The sequence below is a fragment of the Oncorhynchus masou genome, unplaced genomic scaffold (assembly GCF_036934945.1).
Source record: "Oncorhynchus masou masou isolate Uvic2021 unplaced genomic scaffold, UVic_Omas_1.1 unplaced_scaffold_477, whole genome shotgun sequence".
Classification (NCBI taxonomy): Eukaryota; Metazoa; Chordata; class Actinopteri; order Salmoniformes; family Salmonidae; genus Oncorhynchus; species Oncorhynchus masou.
Window position 1 is genome coordinate 477,367 of NW_027011165.1, and position 20,759 is coordinate 498,125.

The 20,759-nt window shown below is 43.9% G+C and overlaps 1 protein-coding gene across 6 annotated transcripts in view; it reads right to left on the minus strand.

Annotated features, from left to right (window-relative positions):
- Window positions 1-2,432: 2,432 nt before the first annotated feature.
- LOC135535311 (NACHT, LRR and PYD domains-containing protein 3-like) overlaps window positions 2,433-20,759 on the minus strand; it is a 112,475-nt gene continuing 94,148 nt past the window's right edge. For 2 of the 6 annotated variants that reach the window (XM_064961972.1, XM_064961973.1), the window contains exons 2-11: window positions 12,264-12,304; window positions 11,833-11,931; window positions 10,987-11,103; window positions 10,667-10,788; window positions 8,654-10,436; window positions 8,261-8,434; window positions 5,953-6,126; window positions 5,294-5,467; window positions 5,059-5,105; window positions 2,433-4,558 (exon numbers count right to left, since the gene is read on the minus strand). In XM_064961972.1, the coding sequence (XP_064818044.1) occupies window positions 4,008-4,558; window positions 5,059-5,105; window positions 5,294-5,467; window positions 5,953-6,126; window positions 8,261-8,434; window positions 8,654-10,436; window positions 10,667-10,788; window positions 10,987-11,103; window positions 11,833-11,915 (3,225 nt within the window). In that variant the 5' untranslated portion in view covers window positions 11,916-11,931; window positions 12,264-12,304 and the 3' untranslated portion in view covers window positions 2,433-4,007. Of the gene's footprint in view, window positions 4,559-5,058; window positions 5,106-5,293; window positions 5,468-5,952; window positions 6,127-8,260; window positions 8,435-8,653; window positions 10,437-10,666; window positions 10,789-10,986; window positions 11,104-11,832; window positions 11,932-12,263; window positions 12,521-20,759 lie in introns of those variants that run through there. The other 4 variants (XM_064961976.1, XM_064961975.1, XM_064961978.1 and 1 more) reach the window with 3 other exon arrangements.

Here is a 20,759-nt window from a genome sequence, read left to right on the forward strand (position 1 = left end):
AGAATAGTGGATAATATAATGACAGAATAGTGGATATTATAATGACAGAATAGTGGATATTATAATGACAGAATAGTGGATAATATAATGACAGAATAGTGCATATTATAATGACAGAATAGTGGATATTATAATGACAGAATAGTGGATATTATAATGATAGAATAGTGGATATTATAATGACAGAATAGTGGATATTATAATGATAGAATAGTGGATATTATAATGACAGAATAGTGGATATTATAATGACAGAATAGTGAATATTATAATGACAGGATAGTGGATATTATAATGACAGAATAGTGGATATTATAATGACAGAATAGTGGATATTATAATGACAGAATAGTGGATATTATAATGACAGAATAGTGGATATTATAATGACAGAATAGTGGATATTATAATGACAGAATAGTGGATATTATAATGTAGTGGATATTATAATGACAGAATAGTGGATAGAATAATGACAGAATGGTGGATATAATAATAAAATAATAGTGGATATTATAATGACAGAATAGTGGATATTATAATGACAGAATATTGGATATTATAATGACAGAATAGTGGATAATATAATGACAGAATAGTGGATAATATAATGACAGAATATTGGATATAATAATGACAGAATATTGGATATTATAATGACAGTATAGTGGATAATATAATGACAGAATAGTGGATATTATAATGTAATAATGTAGTGGATATTATAATGACAGAATAGTGGATATTATAATGACAGAATAGTGGATAATATAATGACAGAATAGTGGATATTATAATGTAATAATGTAGTGGATATTATAATGACAGAATAGTGGATATTATAATGACAGAATAGCGGATAGAATAATGACAGAATGGTGGATAATAAAACAGAATAGTGGGTAGAATAATGACAGAATAGTGGATATTATAATGAGAGAATAATGGATATAATAATGACAGAATAGTGGATGTTATAATGTTGTCAGAATAGTTGTCACGTCCTGACCATAGAGAGACCTTTTTTTCTATGGCAGAATAGGTCAGTGCGTGACTGGGGGGTTAGTCTAGTTTATTATTTCTTTGTGGGGTTCTAGTTTTGTTTTTCTATGTTAGTGATTTTGTATGATTCCTATTAGAGGCAGCTGGTAATCGTTTTCTCTAATTGGGGATCATATTTAGTTAGCTTTTTCCCACCTGTGTTTTATGGGATATTGTTTATGTGTAGTTGCATGTTAGCAGTCCATTGTAATCACGTATCGTTTAGTCTTTATTGTTTTGTTGTGTGGTTCACTTACTTAAAAAAAAAGATCTGAAACCCAGATCACGCTGCACGTTAGTGGATATAATAATGACAGTATAGTGGATATTATAATGACAGAATAGTGGATATTATAATGACAGAATAGTGGATAATATAATGACAGAATAGTGCATATTATAATGACAGAATAGTGGATATTATAATGAGATGATAAAGGAGATTCCCGTGTTGTACCAGAGATGATAAAGGAGATTCCCGTGTTGTACCAGAGATGATAAAGGAGATTCCCGTATTTTTTATATATTGTACCAGAGATGATAAAGGAGATTCCCGTGTTGTACCAGAGATGATAAAGGAGATTCCCGTGTTGTACCAGAGATGATAAAGGAGATTCCCGTGTTGTACCAGAGATGATAAAGGAGATTCCCGTGTTGTACCAGAGATGATAAAGGAGATTCCCGTGTTGTACCAGAGATGATAAAGGAGATTCCGTGTTGTACCAGAGATGATAAAGGAGATTCCCGTGTTGTACCAGAGATGATAAAGGAGATTCCCGTGTTGTACCAGAGATGATAAAGGAGATTCCCGTGTTGTACCAGAGATGATAAAGAAGATTCCCGTGTTGTACCAGAGATGATAAAGGAGATTCCCGTGTTGTACCAGAGATGATAAAGGAGATTCCCGTGTTGTACCAGAGATGACAGAGAAAGGAGATTCCCTAAAAACACACCACTTCAATACAGCTACAACCCCATTGAAGTTGACATTTTACACTGTTAAGGTCTGTGTGTGTGTTGTCATAACAGCTTCCTCTTCAACTGAATGAGTCCCATTTCTATGTACTGAATACAACCCCTATTACTGTACTCCATTTACTGTACTGTCATATTCTGATCAATATTAAAACATTTACATCTCTCTTCTTCCATCTATTACTGTACTGTCATATTCTGATCAGTTTTAAAACATTTACATCTCTCTTCTTCCATCTATTACTGTACTGTCATATTGTGATCAATGTTAAAACATTTACACCTCTCTTCTTCCATCTATTACTGTACTGTCATATTCTGATCAATATTAAAACATTTACACCTCTCTTCTTCCATCTATTACTGTACTGTCATATTGTGATCAGTATTAAAACATTTACACCTCTCTTCTTCCATCTGGTTGATTAACTTTATTAGTCACATCTGTCACATGTACATTTCATTCAGTGGAATTGAGTTTAAACACAAACAAGATTGTTGCATCAAGAATTTGACAAATAAACATTCTACAGACAACAATATGTACAAACATCAAAAAGCCCAATAACAACAAGATCAATGATTTCTAAATGAAAACAGTTTTACAACACAGTGTGGTGATTAATTATATTAGACTCCAGTTGACAATGTCTGTCAACTTCAATGGTGTTTATTCATGAATATTTACAATCATAAGTTTACACACTAGAGAGCTATTCTAAGAGTGTCGTACTGAACCATGATGTCGTACTGAACCATGATGTCGTACTGAACCATGATGTCGTACTGAACCATGATGTCATACTGAACCATTATGTCATACTGAACCATGATGTCGTACTGAACCATGATGTCATACTAAACCATGATGTCGTACTGAACCATAATGTCATACTGAACCATGATGTCATACTGAACCATGATTAAAGGGAAACGCCATGTTGTATTTTTATTTTGTGTTTATATTTATTGTGGATCCCCATTAGCTGCCAAGGCAGCATCTCTACTTCCTGGGGTCCAGTAAAATTAAGGCAGTTTATACAATTTTAAAAACATTGCAATACCCGGGACAGACAGCAGCACTAACAGAAGCTAAGCCCAACAGTGCTGCAGGATCCCAGGACAGACAGCAGCACTAACAGAAGCTAAGCCCAACCGTGCTGCAGGATCCCGGGACAGACAGCAGCACTAACAGAAGCTAAGCCCAACCGTGCTGCAGGATCCTGGGACAGACAGCAGCACTAACAGAAGCTAAGCCCAACAGTGCTGCAGGATCCCAGGACAGACAGCAGCACTAACAGAAGCTAAGCCCAACAGTGCTGCAGGATCCCAGGACAGACAGCAGCACTAACAGAAGCTAAGCCCAACAGTGCTGCAGGATCCCGGGACAGACAGCAGCACTAACAGAAGCTAAGCCCAACCGTGCTGCAGGATCCCGGGACAGACAGCAGCACTAACAGAAGCTAAGCCCAACCGTGCTGCAGGATCCCGGGACAGACAGCAGCACTAACAGAAGCTAAGCCCAACCGTGCTGCAGGATCCCGGGACAGACAGCAGCACTAACAGAAGCTAAGCCCAACAGTGCTGCAGGATCCCGGGACAGACAGCAGCACTAACAGAAGCTAAGCCCAACCGTGCTGCAGGATCCCGGGACAGACAGCAGCACTAACAGAAGCTAAGCCCAACAGTGCTGCAGGATCCCAGGACAGACAGCAGCACTAACAGAAGCTAAGCCCAACAGTGCTGCAGGATCATAAAATAATATAAAAACACGGTCAGCTTTACAAAAACAATAGACCTCTCGTTCAGCTTTCAGTTCCCAACAACAAACATATGTCGCGCTCAGACGTCAGCAGGTCCAAGTTGTGTTTCACAACGTCAATGGTGTTTATTCATGAATATTTACAATCACATGTTTACACACTAGAGAGCTATTCTACATTGTTGCTCCAGTGTGTCTTACTGAACATGACCAGGATTAGACGGAAACATCATGTTGTGTTTGACACAGGGACCACCTGACACAAGGACACTGAGGAGTCATAAACAAGAAACCCTGGATAGAGGGACTCAGTGAATGTGGTTTGATATGTGTACAGGTGGGTCAGTGTGTCAGAGGAGACTCTGTAGAAGGACAGAGTGCCGGCTGGCCAGTCCAGATACACTCCTACTCTGTGGGAGCTGGAGGGGGGGACGGCTATGGTAGTGGAATTAGTATTGTGCCAGGCAGTGTAAAGGTTGTCAGAGCAGACCAGACTCCAGGACTTGTCATTCCATCCAATCAGACTGTCCTCACCCTCTCCTCTCCTGCTGATTCCTTTATATGTCACTCCTATAACAGCCCTTCTCCCACTCCACTCTACCTCCCAGTAACAGCGCCCAGTCAGACCCTCTCTACACAGCACCTGCTTCCTGTAGCCAAATCTCTCTGGGTGATCAGGATATGGCTGCTCCTGTCTCCTCCGTGTCACCTTTCTGTTCTCCTCAGACAGAGAGAGGAGTCTGTGTGCTGTGTTTGGGTCCAGTGTGAGATCACATGCATCTGATGGATGAAACCAGACACAATATTAGAACTTGTAACTTGAGACTTGTTGACTTGTTGAATGATCATATGTTATACTGTATGGTATTGTAAAACACACTTATTCACATTAATTACACACATACTCAAACACCTGTACGCATTGATGAACACACACACGCTGGACACATGATGTCGTACTGAACCATGATGTCACACACACACACACACACACACACACACACACACACACACACACACATGTATGCATGCATGAATACTCACGCATCTCTAATGTAACACGAACACGCCACACACATACACAGACACACACACATACACAGACACACACATTGTCAAAGCAACTCTTTCTAAACGTTGGTGTCCCTGATTTCTGCTTCTGTAGAACTACAGCTGATATTTAATATGACCAAGTAAGTAATGATGGTGGTCTTCGACTTGGACTTAACTTGAATTAAGACTTATTCTTAGTCATATTCTTCACAGAAGTCAACACTCACATTTTCTAAGGCCAGGTTTCATTGCGTACTCTCCACCATGTTCCACACTGTAGCGGTAAGCAGAGGAACAGACAGTGATTGAGTGATACACGTCAACTCACACACTCACACATGCACGGATAAACACACAGTCAGAAATATAACTTTGTCCAAGTTGTGATAAGAATGTTTGTCTTAACTGGCCTGATAAGTCAAACATTTCTGATATGAACATTGACATAAACCCTCTACATACTTGAGTTTCTCCAGTCTGCAGTGTGGATCCTCCAGTCCAGCAGATAGCAGTCTGACTCCTGAGTCTCCTGGGTGATTGTAGCCCAGGTCCAGCTCTCTCAAGTGTGAGGGGTTTGACCTCAGAGCTGAGACCAGAGAAGCACAGCCTTCCTCTGTGACTAGACAGCCTGACAGCCTGCAAAGAATCAAATCATATTAAAACCACAATGATATTTTTTGGTGGTGAAATTGGAGTGGCAGTATATTTTTTTAAACATGCCATATCTATTCATAAATGAATGAATGTGTATTAAAGTAGTCAAAAGTATAGTATTTGGTCCCATATTCTTTGAACGCGATGACTACATCAAGCCTGTGACTGTCATGATTGAGAAAGATCATGAATGAATCACTAATAATAAAGAGTGAGAGAGTTACAGAGGCTACAACAAAACATACTAACCTCTCACCATTAACCTCTAACAAAAAGTGACATTCTGTACTGTCACCTAATATTAAACGTTTTTTATCTCAAATCTAAATTGCTGGAGTATAGCATACATTTGAAAACTGTAAGCTTCACTGTCCAAACACATATGGTGTGGACTATGTGTGCCTGGTAAACACATGTGGATCTTGGTGAACAGTTATCACTTGTTGACCAACTACAGGAACACTGACCTCAGAGTCTCCAGTTTACAGTGGGGATTCCCCAGTCCAGCAGAGAGCAGCTTCACTCCTGAATCCTTCAGGTCATTGTTACTCAGGTCCAGCTCTCTCAGGTGTGAGGGGTTTGACCTCAGAGCTGAGACCAGAGAAGCACAGCCTTCCTCTGTGACTCCACAGCCTGACAGCCTGCAAAGAGTCAAATCATATTAAAACCACACTGATATTCTTTGGTGGTGAAAATAATGGCAGTATAATTTTCAACATATTCAGATATGTCAGTGTCCTGAAACCTGCCATATCTATCATTATTGTAAATGATCATAATATTGCTTTTAGAGAGAAAAAAGGTTTGTATGAAAATTTGAGTATACTGGCACCTCAAAAAACATTTGATCTCAAATCCAAAATTCTGGAGTATAGAGCCACATTTAAAATGTTAGCGTCACTGTCAAAATAGATATGGTGTGGACTGTATACACAATTCCATCTAAGTCTGATACCTCACTGTCTGTCTTCTGACTGATACTTCTTCTTAAACTGGTCTGGTCAGTCTACTGGTCAGTCTATAATGTCACCTTTTATTTGAGGCTACTTTCAGACATGTCTGTGTTACTGTTTAGAACTGAGTGATCTTTATGTATCTATTCCCCATTTTACGAAGTCATAAGTATCATGACCAATTCACTTATAGTGTATTAAAGTAGTCAAAGGTATAGCATTTGTATAGCATTTTCCTTGCCAACAATGACTACGTCAAGCCTGTGACTGCCATGATTAAGAAAGACCATGACTGAATCATTAATAATAAAGAGTGAGAGAGTTACAGAGGCAACAACAAAACAAACTAACCTCTCACCATTAACCTCTAATTAAAGGTGACATTCTGTACTGTCACCTAATATTAAACTGTTTTCTCAAATCCAAAATACTGGAGTATAGCAGCAAATTTAAACCTGTAAGCTTCACTGTCCAAACACATATGATGTGGACTATGTGTGTCTGTGTGATGTGGACTATGTGTGTCTGTATGATGTGGACTATGTGTGTCTGTGTGATGTGGACTATGTGTGTCTGTATGATGTGGACTATGTGTGTCTGAATGATGTGGACTATGTGTGTCTGTGTGATGAGGAATATGTGTGTCTGTGTGATGTGGACTATGTGTCTGGTAAACACATGTGATGTGGACTATGTGTCTGGTAAACACATGTGATGTGGACTATGTGTGTCTGTATGATGTGGACTATGTGTGTCTGTATGATGTGGACTATGTGTGTCTGTGTGATGTGGACTATGTGTCTGGTAAACATATATGATGTGGACTATGTGTGTCTGTATGATGTGGACTATGTGTCTGGTAAACACATGTGATGTGGACTATGTGTGTCTGTATGATGTGGACTATGTGTGTCTGTATGATGTGGACTATGTGTGTCTGTATGATGTGGACTATGTGTCTGGTACACACATGTGATGTGGACTATGTGTCTGGTAAACACATGTGATGTGGACTATGTGTGTCTGTATGATGTGGACTATGTGTGTCTGTATGATGTGGACTATGTGTGTCTGTATGATGTGGACTATGTGTCTGGTACACACATGTGATGTGGACTATGTGTCTGGTAAACACATGTGATGTGGACTATGTGTGTCTGTATGATGTGGACTATGTGTGTCTGTATGATGTGGACTATGTGTGTCTGTGTGATGTGGACTATGTGCCTGGTAAACACATGTGATGTGGACTATGTGTGTCTGTATGATGTGGACTATGTGCCTGGTAAACACATGTGATGTGGACTATGTGTGTCTGTATGATGTGGACTATGTGTCTGGTAAACACATGTGATGTGGACTATGTGTGTCTGTATGATGTGGACTATGTGTCTGGTAAACACATGTGATGTGGACTATGTGTGTCTGTATGATGTGGACTATGTGTCTGGTAAACACATGTGATGTGGACTATGTGTGTCTGTATGATGTGGACTATGTATGTCTGTGTGATGTGGACTATGTGCCTGGTAAACACATGTGATGTGGACTATGTGTGTCTGTATGATGTGGACTATGTGCCTGGTAAACACATGTGATGTGGACTATGTGTGTCTGTATGATGTGGACTATGTGTGTCTGTGTGATGTGGACTATGTGTGTCTGTATGATGTGGACTATGTGCCTGGTAAACACATGTGATGTGGACTATGTGTGTCTGTATGATGTGGACTATGTGTCTGGTAAACACATGTGATGTGGACTATGTGTGTCTGTATGATGTGGACTATGTGTCTGGTAAACACATTACAGGAACTCTGACCTCAGAGTCTCCAGTTTACAGTGGGGATTCCCCAGTCCAGCAAAGAGCAGCTTCACTCCTGAATCCTTCAGGTCATTGTTACTCAGATCCAGCTCTCTTGGGTGTGAGGGATTTGACTCCAGAGCTGAGACCAGAGAAGCACAGCCTTCCTCTGTGACTCCACAGCCTGACAGCCTGATAAAGAGATCATCATGACTTCACAAACACACTGTTCATTTAACACCAAACAACATATAGATTCATCTTCTGTCTCCTAGAATTGTATGGTCATTTTGTTATACTAATGTGAACACAAATGCACTGATTCAATATGTTATTCAATAATATATTTTTTTCTCTAAACTGAATAGTTCTTCCAGACCATTAGCACTTAAATGTATTTGATGTACTCACAGAGAAACTCTGGAGGCTTTGACCACTGGCAGCAGCCTCAGAAGACCTTCCTCTGATCTGGAGTATTTCTTCAGGTCAAACACATCCAGCTCCTTTTCTGAAGTCAGCAACACAAAGACCAGAGCTGACCACTGTGCAGGTGAGAGTTCATCACTGGAGACACTTCCTGATCTCAGGTAGCTTTGGATCTCCTCCACTAGAGAATGGTCATTCAGTTCATTCAGACAGTGGAACAGATTGATGCACCTCTCTGGAGAGGGATTCTCCCTGATCTTCTCCTTGATGTACTTGACTGTTTCTTCATGGCTCCGTGAGCTGCTTCTTGTCTTTGTCAGCAGACCTCGTAAGTACTTCTGATTGGACTCCAGTGAGAGGCCCAGAAGGAAGCGGAGGAAAAGGTCCAGGTTTCCTGTCTCACTTTGTAAGGCTTCATCCACAGCACTCTTGTAGACAGTAACTTCTGTCTTCAGTAGAAAATCGTTACTGGACGTTGTTTGAGGTTCGGCCATTAGATTTTCATTGTTGTTGATGAATGAGAGGAACACATATACAGCAGCCAGAAACTCCTGAATGCTCAGATGCACGAAGCAGTACACCTTGTCCTGGTACAGCCCACATTCCTCTTTAAAGATCTGCGTGCACAATCCTGAGTACACTGAGGCTTCATTGACATCAATTCCAGCCTCTTTCAGGTCTTCTTCATAGAAAATCAGATTGCCGTTCACAAGCTGTTGAAAAGCCAGTTTTCCCAGTGACAGAATGCTCTCTTTATTCCAGTCTGGACCTGTCTCTTCTTTCCCAAGATACTTTTCATTCTTCTGTTTGGTATGAAACACCACAAGGTGTGTGTACATCTCAGTCAGAGTCTTGGGCATCTCTTCTCTCTTATGTTTCAGCATGTCTTCAAGGACTGTTGCAGAAATCCAACAGAAGACTGGAATGTGGCACATGATGTGGAGGCTCCTTGATGTCTTTATGTGTGAGATGATTCTGCTGGCCAGGGCCTCATCACTGAACCTCTTCCTGAAGTACTCCTCCTTCTGTGGGTCATTGAACCCTCGTACCTCTGTCACCTGGTCAACACAACCTGAAGGGATCTGATTGGCTGCTGCAGGTCGGGTAGTTATCCAGAGGAGAGCAGAGGGAAGCAGATTTCCCTTGATGAGATTTGTCAGCAGAACATCCACTGAGGTTGACTCTGTGACGTCACAACAGATTTTGTTGTTCTGGAAGTCTAGGGGCAGTCGGCACTCATCCAGACCATCAAAGATGAACAGAACTTTGTACTTGTCGTAGTTGGAGATTCTTGATTCTTTGGTTTCCATTGAGAAGTGATTGAGAAGTTCAATCAAAGTGTGTTTTTTCTCTTTCATCAAATTCAGCTCCCGAAAAGGGAATGAAAATACAAATTGGACATCCTGATTTGCTTTTCCTTCAGCCCAGTCCAGAATGAACTTCTGCACAGAGACTGTTTTTCCAATGCCAGCGACTCCCTTTGTCAGCACAGTTCTGATAAGTTTGTCTTGTCCAGTTAAGGGCTTGAAGATGTCATTACATTTGATTGCAGTCTCTGGTCTTGCTTGTTTCCTGGTTGTTGTCTCAATCTGTCTCAGCTCATGTTCATTATTGACCTCTCCTGTTCCACCCTCTGTGATGTAGAGCTCTGTGTAGATCTTATTGAGAAGTGTTGGGTTTCCTTGTATAGCGATCCCCTCAAATACACATCGAAACTTCTTCTTCAGATTAGATTTGAGTTCACGTTGGCAAATCACAGCAAGTTCATCTGAATGAAGAAATAACACAGAGGATATTAATATTACTGTCTGATTTAATGCCTACAGTATTGTTATAATGTGCTATAATGCTTACATTGTAATCATCTATTATCTTACTGTAACTGTCTGTCTAAATGTGTAAGGTTTTCATTATACATTACACACTGGTGTGACTGATTTATATCATTATTGGTATTATTGATGGTATTATTAATTCTCTCTTGTCTAAATTAATCACCACAACACATCCCTGCTGGTACTGTACTTGATGAGGTCACTCGGTGTTGTTTCAGGTCTGTTTGCTGACTCTGGGAAGACTGACCACTGAGAATCTCTGACTCTGATCTCTCCTGTTGGTTTCTGTGGACAAAACATTCAAGGATTGCACACACACACAGGGAGGGAATGTTAAATATTGTTTCAGGACTTTGAAAATGGAAAAAAGGATTAGCCTATGGATTATTAAAACAACAAAAAGAAATTGAAAAATGGGAGAGGAGAAATGACTAGAGACAGTGTTGTTTAACTCCCTGACCATGATCCTTGAGTTCTTCTTACCTTTGTTCAGTAGAAAAGTCTCCCTCTCTAAACCGTATAGGTGTACCCATAGACCGGTCACTCTTCATGGACAGACCGCTGGGCACAGGGGAGGCTGGTCTCTCCTGTTTGATTGGGCTTCAACACAACAGAGACAAATATTATGTCTCTCATCTACTCTGAGCTCAGATGGGGAAACATAAGAAGAGTTTCATTCCAAAACACGATACTTTTCTAAATAATAAAACATACAGTGGGGAGAACAAGTATTTGATACACTGCCGATTTTGCAGGTTTTCCTACTTCCTACTTCCAAAGCATGTAGAGGTCTGTCATTTTTATCATAGGTACACTTCAACTGTGAGAGATGGAATCTAAAACAAAAATCCTGACGAGAGAGCACATGTTCTATTCCAGGTGAAATTGTGCATCATTAGCTCATTGTCATGGATTTATCCAAATAAATGTCATTAGAAAACAGCTAAAACAAATGGAAATGCAGCTACTTTGCTGCTTTTCTGGCTGCACTCTTTGACGTGACTGTAAGTTATCTGTAGTTGTCTAGCTAGAGAGGGATAAGAACGTTACCACCCAGTTTGGCAATGGATCATTTAGAACGAACGACTGGCTCTCATCCATAGATACAGAAGAAAAAGACTTAACTACTGGGTCTCATCCATAGATACAGAACAAAAAGACTTAACTACTGGGTCTCATCCATAGATACAGAACAAACAGACTTAACTACTGGGTCGCGTCTCTGGCAACCGAACCGATAGAAAGTAACCATGAGCAATCATTTCTGATGTGATTGGGATACAGCATTTTGGAAATAAACTCTTCATATGAACAAACTTGTCATCTCACCTTTTATCTGTGGTGTCATGTTCCCCAGAGAGTCTCATTTTAGAGGCAGGGCCACCCTCCTCTCTCTCCCTAGAGAGAGTCATTTTAGACCACTGACAACTAAACAGAGATCCAGCATGTTGGTTGTGGTTAACAGAGTGACAACTAATTCTTGAATGTCAATTGTTCATAATAATTCATTATGTCTCAGAAATAAAAACATTTACTAACAGACACATCGAAACAGTCAGATGATTTAATGAATTCACATGATTATGTAGTTAGTTGTGACATCTCTTCTCCATGGTAACTGTCAATAATACTAATAATAATAAGTCACTGTTTGTTAAGGTAGTTCTAGACAGTGCAGCAACCCAAGGCCATGTCTCACACTTATTTGTATTCACTAAAAGTAGGCTGTTATCTATCATTCTGTTATTTTCTAAACAAACCTGAAAATGTAGACTGAAGGGCTGTAATGGGAATGATTGATCTGAGGGGGAAATCATTTATACAGTGAATACATACACCTTACAGTGAAATGCTGAATACAACAGGTGTAGGTAGACCTTACAGTGAAATGCTGAATACAACAGGTGTAGGTAGACCTTACAGTGAAATGCTGAATACAACAGGTTTAGGTAGACCTTACAGTGAAATGCTGAATACAACAGGTGTAGGTAGACCTTACAGTGAAATGCTGAATACAACAGGTGTAGGTAGACCTTACAGTGAAATGCTGAATACAACAGGTGTAGGTAGACCTTACAGTGAAATGCTGAATACAACAGGTGTAGGTAGACCTTACAGTGAAATGCTGAATACAACAGGTGTAGGTAGACCTTACAGTGAAATGCTGAATACAACAGGTGTAGGTAGACCTTACAGTGAAATGCTGAATACAACAGGTGTAGGTAGACCTTACAGTGAAATGCTGAATACAACAGGTGTAGGTAGACCTTACAGTGAAATGCTGAATACAACAGGTGTAGGTAGACCTTACAGTGAAATGCTGAATACAACAGGTGTAGGTAGACCTTACAGTGAAATGCTGAATACAACAGGTGTAGGTAGACCTTACAGTGAAATGCTGAATACAACAGGTGTAGGTAGACCTTACAGTGAAATGCTGAATACAACAGGTGTAGGTAGACCTTACAGTGAAATGCTGAATACAACAGGTGTAGGTAGACCTTACAGTGAAATGCTGAATACAACAGGTGTAGGTAGACCTTACAGTGAAATGCTGAATAAAACAGGTGTAGGTAGACCTTACAGTGAAATGCTGAATACAACAGGTGTAGGTAGACCTTACAGTGAAATGCTGAATACAACAGGTGTAGGTAGACCTTACAGTGAAATGCTGAATACAACAGGTATAGGTAGACCTTACAGTGAAATGCTGAATACAACAGGTGTAGGTAGACCTTACAGTGAAATGCTGAATACAACAGGTGTAGGTAGACCTTACAGTGAAATGCTGAATACAACAGGTGTAGGTAGACCTTACAGTGAAATGCTGAATACAACAGGTGTAGGTAGACCTTACAGTGAAATGCTGAATACAACAGGTGTAGGTAGACCTTACAGTGAAATGCTGAATACAACAGGTGTAGGTAAACCTTACAGTGAAATGCTGAATACAACAGGTGTAGGTAGACCTTACAGTGAAATGCTGAATACAACAGGTGTAGGTAGACCTTACAGTGAAATGCTGAATACAACAGGTGTAGGTAGACCTTACAGTGAAATGCTGAATACAACAGGTGTAGGTAGACCTTACAGTGAAATGCTGAATACAACAGGTGTAGGTAGACCTTACAGTCAAATGCTGAATACAACAGGTGTAGGTAGACCTTACAGTGAAATGCTGAATACAACAGGTGTAGTAGATCTTACAGTGAAATGCTGAATACAACAGTAGACCTTACAGTGAAATGCTTACTTACAAGCCCTTAACCAACAATGCAGTTTTAAGAAAATACTAAAAAAGTAAGAGATAAGAAAAGAGATAAGTAAGAGATACGAAAAACAAATAATTAAAGAGCAGCAGAGTCAATGTGGAGGCTATATACAGGGGGTACCGGAACAGAGTCAATGTGGAGGCTATATACAGGGGGTACCGGTACAGAGTCAATGTGGAGGCTATATACAGGGGGTACCGGTACAGAGTCAATGTGGAGGCTATATACAGGGGGTACCGGTTCAGAGTCAATGTGGAGGCTATATACAGGGGGTACTGGTTCAGAGTCAATGTGGAGGCTATATACAGGGGGTACCGGTTCAGAGTCAATGTGGAGGCTATATACAGGGGGTACCGGTACAGAGTCAATGTGGAGGCTATATACAGGGGGTACCGGTTCAGAGTCAATGTGGAGGCTATATAAAGGGGGTACTGGTACAGAGTCAATGTGGAGGCTATATACAGGGGGTACTGGTTCAGAGTCAATGTGGAGGCTATATACAGGGGGTACCGGTTCAGAGTCAATGTGGAGGCTATATACAGGGGGTACTGGTTCAGAGTCAATGTGGAGGTGTGGGAGCAAATATAACACATAGACAAATGCATAAGATGTACAGAATAGCTGAACATTAAAACCACATGAAAAGAAGGACACATAGAAGCCTAGTCCAGCTGGACATACAAAGGTCAGAGGTTGTATAAGGAGGGGGTCAGCCAAAGGACCAACTGATGGATTACAGATATCAATCACATCACAGGGGAGATACAAGTCTGTTTGATCTTAGACAACCCTATGAAGTGAAGATGACCAGAACAGCTGGGCACCCTAAAGCTAAAGGAGATGAAGACACACACACAAAAGGGACACAGAGTTAATTACAGAGCCAAAGCATAGGGCTGTAAAATAGAGGAATGTAAACTATTTATAGTATAGCTGGACATGCTAGAAACTGAGGAGACACATAGTCTGCTGATCCTGGATAGTCCACAAACAAAAGAATGCTTTTAGCTAAATACAAGAACAAGGCAAGGGTCTTATCATCATAATCTGACGGAAAGCAGGTATGGGCGTTGTTGAGCTGAACAAGCGGGATGCACGGATTGGAATGTAACTTTATTTGCATGTGGGATGGGCTCATATGCAATATGTGGATAAATACTGGAGCCGGGGCTCTGGGAAGTGGAGTGTGTTCCATGGACCTTCCCGGCTTGCTATATTATTGTATTAAAAAGCCGAATTGACTTCACAAGTTCTGTAATGCGTTGTATTTGATCCGATTTTCTACTACAGAGGCTATATACAGGGGGTACTGGTACAGAGTCAATGTGGAGGCTATATACAGGGGGTACCGGTTCAGAGTCAATGTGGAGGCTATATAAAGGGGGTACTGGTACAGAGTCAATGTGGAGGCTATATACAGGGGGTACTGGTACAGAGTCAATGTGGAGGCTATATACAGGGGGTACCGGTTCAGAGTCAATGTGGAGGCTATATAAAGGGGGTACTGGTTCAGAGTCAATGTGGAGGCTATATACAGGGGGTACCGGTACAGAGTCAATGTGGAGGCTATATACAGGGGGTACTGGTTCAGAGTCAATGTGGAGGCTATATACAGGGGGTACCGGTTCAGAGTCAATGTGGAGGCTATATAAAGGGGGTACTGGTTCAGAGTCAATGTGGAGGCTATATACAGGGGGTACCGGTACAGAGTCAATGTGGAGGCTATATACAGGGGGTACTGGTTCAGAGTCAATGTGGAAGCTATATACAGGGGGTACTGGTTCAGAGTCAATGTGGAGGCTATATACAGGGGGTACTGGTTCAGAGTCAATGTGGAGGCTATATACAGGGGGTACCGGTTCAGAGTCAATGTGGAGGCTATATACAGGGGGTACCGGTTCAGAGTCAATGTGGAGGCTATATACAGGGGGTACTGGTACAGAGTCAATGTGGAGGCTATATACAGGGGGTACCGGTACAGAGTCAATGTGGAGGCTATATACAGGGGGTACCGGTACAGAGTCAATGTGGAGGCTATATACAGGGGGTACTGGTACAGAGTCAATGTGGAGGCTATATACAGGGGGTACCGGTTCAGAGTCAATGTGGAGGCTATATAAAGGGGGTACTGGTTCAGAGTCAATGTGGAGGCTATATACAGGGGGTACCGGTACAGAGTCAATGTGGAGGCTATATACAGGGGGTACTGGTTCAGAGTCAATGTGGAGGCTATATACAGGGGGTACCGGTTCAGAGTCAATGTGGAGGCTATATAAAGGGGGTACTGGTTCAGAGTCAATGTGGAGGCTATATACAGGGGGTACCGGTACAGAGTCAATGTGGAGGCTATATACAGGGGGTACTGGTTCAGAGTCAATGTGGAGGCTATATACAGGGGTACTGGTTCAGAGTCAATGTGGAGGCTATATACAGGGGGTACTGGTTCAGAGTCAATGTGGAGGCTATATACAGGGGTACCGGTTCAGAGTCAATGTGGAGGCTATATACAGGGGGTACCGGTTCAGAGTCAATGTGGAGGCTATATACAGGGGGTACTGGTACAGAGTCAATGTGGAGGCTATATACAGGGGGTACCGGTACAGAGTCAATGTGGAGGCTATATACAGGGGGTACCGGTACAGAGTCAATGTGGAGGCTATATACAGGGGGTACTGGTACAGAGTCAATGTGGAGGCTATATACAGGGGGTACCGGTACAGAGTCAATGTGGAGGCTATATACAGGGGGTACCGGTACAGAGTCAATGTGGAGGCTATATACAGGGGGTACCGGTACAGAGTCAATGTGGAGGCTATATACAGGGGGTACTGGTACAGAGTCAATGCCATGCGGAAGCAGAGAGAACAGTCTATGACTAGGGTGGCTGGAGTCTTTAACCATTTTTAGGGCCTCCTTCTGACACTGCATGGTACAGAGGTCCTGATGTAAAACCTTTTGAGGATCTGAGGACCCATGCCAAATATTTTCAGTGTCCTGAGGGGGAATAGGTTTTTCTCTTCATGACTGTCTTGGTGTTCTTGGACTATGTTAGTTTGTTGGTGATGTGGACACCAAAGAACTTGAAGCTCTCAGACTAAAGGACTATGCTGTGGCCCTCTCCAACCAGCCATCTGGCCCATAGAGACTAAAGGACTGTGCTCTGGCCCTCTCCAACCAGCCATCTGGCCCATAGAGACTAAAGGACTGTGCTGTGGCCCTCTCCAACCAGCCATCTGGTCCATAGAGACTAAAGGACTATGCTGTTGCCCTCTCCAACCAGCCATCTGGCCAATAGAGACTAAAGGACTGTGCTGTGGCCCTCTCTAACCAGCCATCTGGCCCATAGAGACTAAAGGACTATGCTGTGGCCCTCTCCAACCAGCCATCTGGCCCATAGAGACTAAAGGACTATGCTGTGGCCCTCTCCAACCACCCATCTGGCCCATAGAGACTAAAGGACTGTGCTGTGGCCCTCTCCAACCAGCCATCTGGCACATAGAGACTAAAGGACTGTGCTGTGGCCCTCTCCAACCAACCATCTGGCCCATAGAGACTAAAGGACTATGCTGTGGCCCTCTCCAACCAGCCATCTGGCCCATAGAGACTAAAGGACTGTGCTGTGGCCCTCTCCAACCAGCCATCTGGCCCATAGAGACTAAAGGACTATGCTGCGGCCCTCTCCAACCAGCCATCTGGCCCATAGAGACTAAAGGACTGTGCTGTGGCCCTCTCCAACCAGCCATCTGGCACATAGAGACTAAAGGACTGTGCTGTGGCCCTCTCCAACCAGCCATCTGGCCCATAGAGACTAAAGGACTATGCTGCGGCCCTCTCCAACCAGCCATCTGGCCCATAGAGACTAAAGGACTGTGCTGTGGCCCTCTCCAACCAGCCATCTGGCCCATAGAGACTAAAGGACTGTGCTCTGGCCCTCTCCAACCAGCCATCTGGCCCATAGAGACTAAAGGACTATGCTGTGGCCCTCTCCAACCAGCCATCTGGCCCATAGAGACTAAAGGACTATGCTGTGACCCTCTCTAACCAGCCATCTGGCCCATAGAGACTAAAGGACTATGCTGTGGCCCTCTCTAACCAGCCATCTGGCCCATAGAGACTAAAGGACTATGCTGTGGCCCTCTCCAACCAGCCATCTGGCCAGAAGAGACTAAAGGACTATGCTGTGGCCCTCTCCAACCAGCCATCTGGCCCATAGAGACTAAAGGACTGTGCTGTGGCCTTCTCTAACCAGCCATTTGGGCCCATAGAGACTAAAGGACTGTGCTGTGGCCCTCTCTAACCAGCCATCTGGCCCATAGAGACCAAAGGACTGTGCTGTGGCCCTCTCTAACCAGCCATCTGGCCAATAGAGACTAAAGGACTGTGCTGTGGCCCTCTCTAACCAGCCATCTGGCCCATAGAGACTAAAGGACTGTGCTGTGGCCCTCTCTAACCAGCCATCTGGCCCATAGAGACTAAAGGACTGTGCTGTGGCCCTCTCTAACCAGACATCTGGCCCATAGAGACTAAAGGACTGTGCTGTGGCCCTCTCCAACCAGCCATCTGGCCCATAGAGACTAAAGGACTGTGCTGTGGCCCTCTCTAACCAGCCATCTGGCCCATAGAGACTAAAGGACTGTGCTGTGGCCCTCTCTAACCAGACATCTGGCCCATAGAGACTAAAGGGCTGTGCTGTGGACCTCTCCAACCAGCCATCTGGCCCATAGAGACTAAAGGACTGTGCTGTGGCCCTCTCTAACCAGACATCTGGCCCATAGAGACTAAAGGACTGTGCTGTGGCCCTCTCCAACCAGCCATCTGGCCCATAGAGACTAAAGGACAATGCTGTGGCCCTCTCCAACCAGCCATCTGGCCTATAGAGACTAAAGGACTGTGCTGTGGCCCTCTCCAACCAGCCATCTGGCCCATGGAGACTAAAGGACTGTGCTGTGGCCCTCTCCAACCAGCCATCTGGCCCATAGAGACTAAAGGACTGTGCTGTGGACCTCTCCAACCAGCCATCTGGCCCATGGAGACTAAAGGACTGTGCTGTGGCCCTCTCCAACCAGCCATCTGGCCCATAGAGACTAAAGGACTGTGCTGTGGACCTCTCCAACCAGCCATCTGGCCCATGGAGACGAAAGGACTGTGCTGTGGCCCTCTCCAACCAGCCATCTGGCCCATAGAGACTAAAGGACTGTGCTGTGGACCTCTCCAACCAGCCATCTGGCCCATAGAGACTAAAGGACTATGCTGTGGCCCTCTCCAACCAGCCATCTGGCCATAGAGACTAAAGGACTGTGCTGTGGACCTCTCCAACCAGCCATCTGGCCCATAGAGACTAAAGGACTGTGCTGTGGCCCTCTCCAACCAGCCATCTGGCCCATAGAGACTAAAGGACTGTGCTGTGGCCCTCTCCAACCAGCCATCTGGCCCATAGAGACTAAAGGACTATGCTGTGGCCCTCTCCAACCAGCCATCTGGCCCATAGAGACTAAAGGACTGTGCTGTGGCCCTGTCCAACCAGCCATCTGGCCCATAGAGACTAAAGGACCGTGATGTGGCCCTCTCCAACCAGCCATCTGGCCCATAGAGACTAAAGGACTATGCTGTGGCCCTCTCCAACCAGCCATCTGGCCCATAGAGACTAAAGGACTGTGCTGTGGCCCTCTCCAACCAGCCATCTGGCCCATAGAGACTAAAGGACTGTGCTGTGGACCTCTCTAACCAGCCATCTGGCCCATAGAGACTAAAGGACTGTGCTGTGGACCTTTCTAACCAGCCATCTGGCCCATAGAGTCTAAAGGACTGTTATGTGGCCCTGTCCAACCAGCCATCTGGCCCATAGAGACTAAAGGACTGTGCTGTGGCCCTCTCCAACCAGCCATCTGGCCCATAGAGACTAAAGGACTGTGCTGTGGACCTCTCTAACCAGCCATCTGGCCCATAGAGACTAAAGGACTATGCTGTGGCCCTCTCCAACCAGCCATCTGGTCCATAGAGACTAAAGGACTGTGCTGTGGCCCTCTCCAACCAGCCATCTGGCCCATAGAGACTAAAGGACTATGCTGTGGCCCTCTCCAACCAGCCATCTGGCCCATAGAGATTAAAGGACTGTGCTGTGGCCCTCTCCAACCAGCCATCTGGCCCATAGAGACTAAAGGACTATGCGGTGGCCCTCTCCAACCAGACATCTGGCCCATAGAGACTAAAGGACTATGCTGTGGCCCTCTCCAACCAGCCATCTGGCCAGTAGAGACTAAAGGACTATGCTGTGGCCCTCTCCAACCAGCCATCTGGCCCATAGAGACTAAAGGACTGTGCTGTGGCCCTCTCTAACCAGACATCTGGCCCATAGAGACTAAAGGACTGTGCTGTGGACCTCTCCAACCAGCCATCTGGCCCATAGAGACTAAAGGACTGTGCTGTGGCCCTCTCTAACCAGACATCTGGCCCATAGATACTAAAGGACTGTGCTGTGGCCCTCTCCAAGCAGCCATCTGGCCCATAGAGACTAAAGGACTATGCTGTGGACCTCTCCAACCAGCCATCTGGCCTATAGAGACTAAAGGACTGTGCTGTGGCCCTCTCTAACCAGACATCTGGCCCATAGAGACTAAAGGACTGTGCTGTGGACCTCTCCAACCAGCCATCTGGCCCATAGAGACTAAAGGACTGTGCTGTGGCCCTCTCTAACCAGACATCTGGCCCATAGATACTAAAGGACTGTGCTGTGGCCCTCTCCAAGCAGCCATCTGGCCCATAGAGACTAAAGGACTATGCTGTGGACCTCTCCAACCAGCCATCTGGCCTATAGAGACTAAAGGACTGTGCTGTGGCCCTCTCCAACCAGCCATCTGGCCCATGGAGACTAAAGGACTGTGCTGTGGCCCTCTCCAACCAGCCATCTGGCCCATAGAGACTAAAGGACTGTGCTGTGGACCTCTCCAACCAGCCATCTGGCCCATAGAGACTAAAGGACTGTGC